Source organism: Triticum urartu, chromosome 3A, assembly GCF_056163025.1.
Source record: "Triticum urartu cultivar PI428250 chromosome 3A, HENAU_Tu73, whole genome shotgun sequence".
NCBI classification, from domain to species: domain Eukaryota; kingdom Viridiplantae; phylum Streptophyta; class Magnoliopsida; order Poales; family Poaceae; genus Triticum; species Triticum urartu.
In genome coordinates, this window is record NC_141875.1 from 66675443 (window position 1) to 66679000 (window position 3558).

The window sequence follows — 3558 nt, forward strand, 5'->3', positions numbered from 1 at the left end:
GGAGTCGTCGGCGACAAACACGAGCGCGCCGAGACGGATCTCGCGGCCCTCAGCCAAACCTCCGCCTGAAACCATGATGAAGGGCATCAGAAAAATTGCAACTTCTCCAACAAGTCGCTAAGACACCTGCCCCATGGTGGGCGCCAACTGTCGTGGTTCTAAGCCTGACAGTAGAATAGGGGGTAGGAATGTAGAGGCAAGATCCTAGCTATGGAGGAGTTGCACACGCGATTTTTACGAGTTCAGTCCCTTCTCGGAAGAAGTAACAGCCATACGTCTCGGAGCCCGGAGGCGGTCAACTGGATATATGCGTGTGAATTACAAAGGGTGCGAACCCCTGTCCCGGAGGAGAGGGTGGCTTATATAGAGTGCGCCAGGACCCCAGCCAGCCCACGTTACAAAGGGTTCAATGTACATTAAGGCAGGACGTTACTGGTAACGCTAGTAACAAAGAGATATAAATGATCTTTAAGGTTACAGAGTGAATGACCGACCGTTGTCATCCTGAGTGATGTTAGGCCTTCTACACTCGAGTGGTTTCTTGTATTGTCGAGTGGTTGTTCGCATAGTCGAGTGTCTTTTATACTGTCGAGTGGAACATAGCTTCACGGTCGAGTGGATGATGATTTTACTTCGATTGCTTCTGGTTCCTTTAGAGATGTCCTTGGGGAGGGTATCTTGGACAGATCCATGACCCTACCCTACCCTAGGTACATAGCTTCATCAGCGGCGTCACACGACGTTCACACCGCGGCGATGGACGTGGCGTCAGACCGACGCGACGGGCGCGTCCGGGTGCCCCATATCAACGTCATATTTGGGTTGAATATGAGGGGTGTTGGTCAGCCCGGGTGTTTGAGAACCGTTTGAAAGGCCCGTCTGAATTAAAAATTTATACCTACCAATGACCTAATGGCCCATCCGAATGTATGACACGGATGTGAGAGGTCCGGCTTTAGATGCTCTTACACGGGCAAGGTTACCCGCCTTCTCCCGATCACCCTTCGCCACCGATCGGGGGTGGATCGATCACTGTACGGACAGCGTGCGTGCGTATGAGCTGACATCACGGCGCAAATCAAGCAGTCGGATTGGCCGGCCTGGCACCAACACAACCCCTGTAGCCGACGCAACGCCTACGCACCGTGCATCATCGACCGATCGATCGGGATACTATGTACTACTTCAACTTCAGCTTCAACTTGGTCGCGCGCGGCCAGGCCAGGCCAGTCAGCCACAGGCAGGAAGGGCGAAGTGCAAAGCTCTCAGCGACCGTGGCGTGGCGCACAGTGCGGTGGATGTGACCGCGCGACGATCTGCGTGCACAACCAGAAAAAGATCTCGGGTCGCAGCTTGGCAGGGATATGCGACCGACCGGCGGGGCGAGTCCGGCCCGTGCTGTCGCCTCCGGGCGATGGGGTGGTGGCGGTGCTTCGATCGACCTGACGTTGGACGGCGCACTAGGCTTGCCCGGAGCGGCGGGGCAACAGCGACGTCACCGGACGCCGGGCGCGCCACGCGTCCCGCCCGGGGCCCGCCCGGCGACGAGCTGAGGTGAGCGTGGACGTCACCGGTCACCCTCTCGCCCGGCCGGCCTCCGAGAGACGGGTCGGAGCAGCAGACCGCGGCACGAGAGCACGAGACCGACCCGCGGCGCGCGTGTGGTCACGTAGAGGCAGCTGGGCCGAGATTAATTAGCCTTAGCCGTGACACTGTTGCCTGCGTAGGCCTGGTGACGCCAGCCAGCGAGCGCCCTCGTCTTCTACAGTCCCACTCTCGTCGTCCTCGTCGTCGTCGTGCGCGTCGGCGTCGGCCCGTCGTGCAAACATGGGGGCACGTCCCACGCTCGGCATCACGTGGCAGCCGCACTGTGCTGTACGTACTAGCAGCTCGTTTGACGAAGCCCAACGACCTGCTGCGGCCCGCACTGCACCCGTCCATGTGCCGAATTGAAGGCCGCGGTCGCATCGGCGGAGGACAGTCGACGGTACCATGCACCCGGCGAGTTTCGATGCCGGCATCGCATCTCCTCCAAGCCTCGCGCACGCAGAATCTCCCCTGCCGACGGGTGGCTCGCGTCGCCCCGCATATCCCGCTCACCAAACCGCAACGAATCCGAAAAGAAAAAATGCCGCTCCGAGAGGAAAAGGGAAGCATCAAACGGACGTCCATTTCCCTGGCGTATGGAGTGCGTAATTCGTCTCTCTCCGCCCGTCACCACCCGTCCGGTGGCAGGGGTGGGAGGATACTTTGGTGCTCTACATGGTGGTGGTGCTGAAAATTAATGGCCGCTTTGCTGTCCGTCTCCGGCCACGTGACGCAACCTCAGGCCCCACGGCTCCTTGTCACCGCCCGCCCGACGTCACCCCCCATCCCATGTGCGCGCTCCGCCCCCCCTATATATAAACGCCTCGCCGGGCTCGCCTCTCCACCTCCTACGGATCAACACCGATCGATACTCATTCACGGCGAGCCTTCTGTCCGCTTCTCCCTAGTTCAGGTGCAAGCGACCTACCTCACGCAGCGCGGCGCGTCGCTTCTTTCACGGCGGCGGGGGGCGAGCATGCAGGCGGTGGCGGGCATCCGGCGGGGGCTGACCATAGACCCGGCCGGGGAGGAGGAGGCGCCGGCGCAGCGGTTCGGGCGGCTGGTCCGGGAGAGCCCCGTGGTCATCTTCGCGCGCCGCGGCTGCTACATGGCGCACGTCATGAAGAGCCTCCTCGCGGCCGTCGGCGCGCACGCCACCGTCATCGAGCTGGAGGGCCCCGCCGAGGAGCGCGCGGCGGTGGAGGCCGGCGGCCACGCGGCCTTGCCGGCGCTCTTCGTGGGCGGCGCGCCGGTGGGCGGCCTGGAGGGCCTCATGGGGCTCCACCTCAGCGGCCTCCTCGTCCCACGCCTCCGCGAGGTCGGCGCCCTCCGCGCCTAGCTACCAGCCGCCGGATCCTCTACTCCCCGTCTCCGGCGACTCTCTCGCACGTGCGCGCGCACGCTTCGTCTCCGTCTCCGTCTCCGTCTCCGTGTATGTACATATGAAGGGAACCATGAGCTCTGTAATTCCAAGACTATCAAGGGTGTGGAGTGAGAAACAACAGGATAAATAAGCTGTACCGCACGAGTAGGGAGACAACGAGATGAACTCTAGCCTAGCGGGGGTGTCGTGACAAAAAAGGCTGGACCTAAATGTGATTATTACTTTACTTAGGAGCACTCCAGCTGTGTTGAGTTTCACAGACATCATCAGCAACTTAGCTGTTTGAGAAAAAAATCCCTCCTTGCTCGCCCACTTGTTTAAAATCTTGCTTCTGTTTTGTCCCGGTGTGACGTTCTTTGCTTGGCGCCAAATTAACTAGTGATTACCCCACATGATTGCCGTATAATCATGCTTGGAAGCCGATTAGTCTATGGCGGGGAGATAACATATTCAAGTGCCGGGGTGGGGGGTGGGTAATGGAGGGGGACGTCAGCACGAACTTGGAACCCTAATGGCTGCTTTGCGCGGCAATGATCGAAATGCGCATCAGTCTCGCTCGGTACGGCGGGACTTCAGCCACACGCTGT

General features: G+C 60.1%; 1 protein-coding gene across 1 annotated transcript; it reads left to right on the top strand.

Annotated features, from left to right (window-relative positions):
- Positions 1 to 2412: 2412 nt before the first annotated feature.
- LOC125542896 (monothiol glutaredoxin-S2-like) lies at positions 2413 to 3308 on the top strand. Its single transcript, XM_048706122.2, has one exon. The coding sequence runs from the start codon at positions 2564 to 2566 to the stop codon at positions 2924 to 2926; it is 363 nt and encodes a 120-aa protein (XP_048562079.2). The 5' UTR covers positions 2413 to 2563; the 3' UTR covers positions 2927 to 3308.
- Positions 3309 to 3558: the final 250 nt, after the last annotated feature.

Excerpts from the sequence above, each read along its gene's own strand:
- LOC125542896 (XM_048706122.2), top strand. The coding sequence starts at position 2,564 with ATGCAGGCGGTGGCGGGCATCCGGCGGGGGCTGACCATAGACCCGGCC.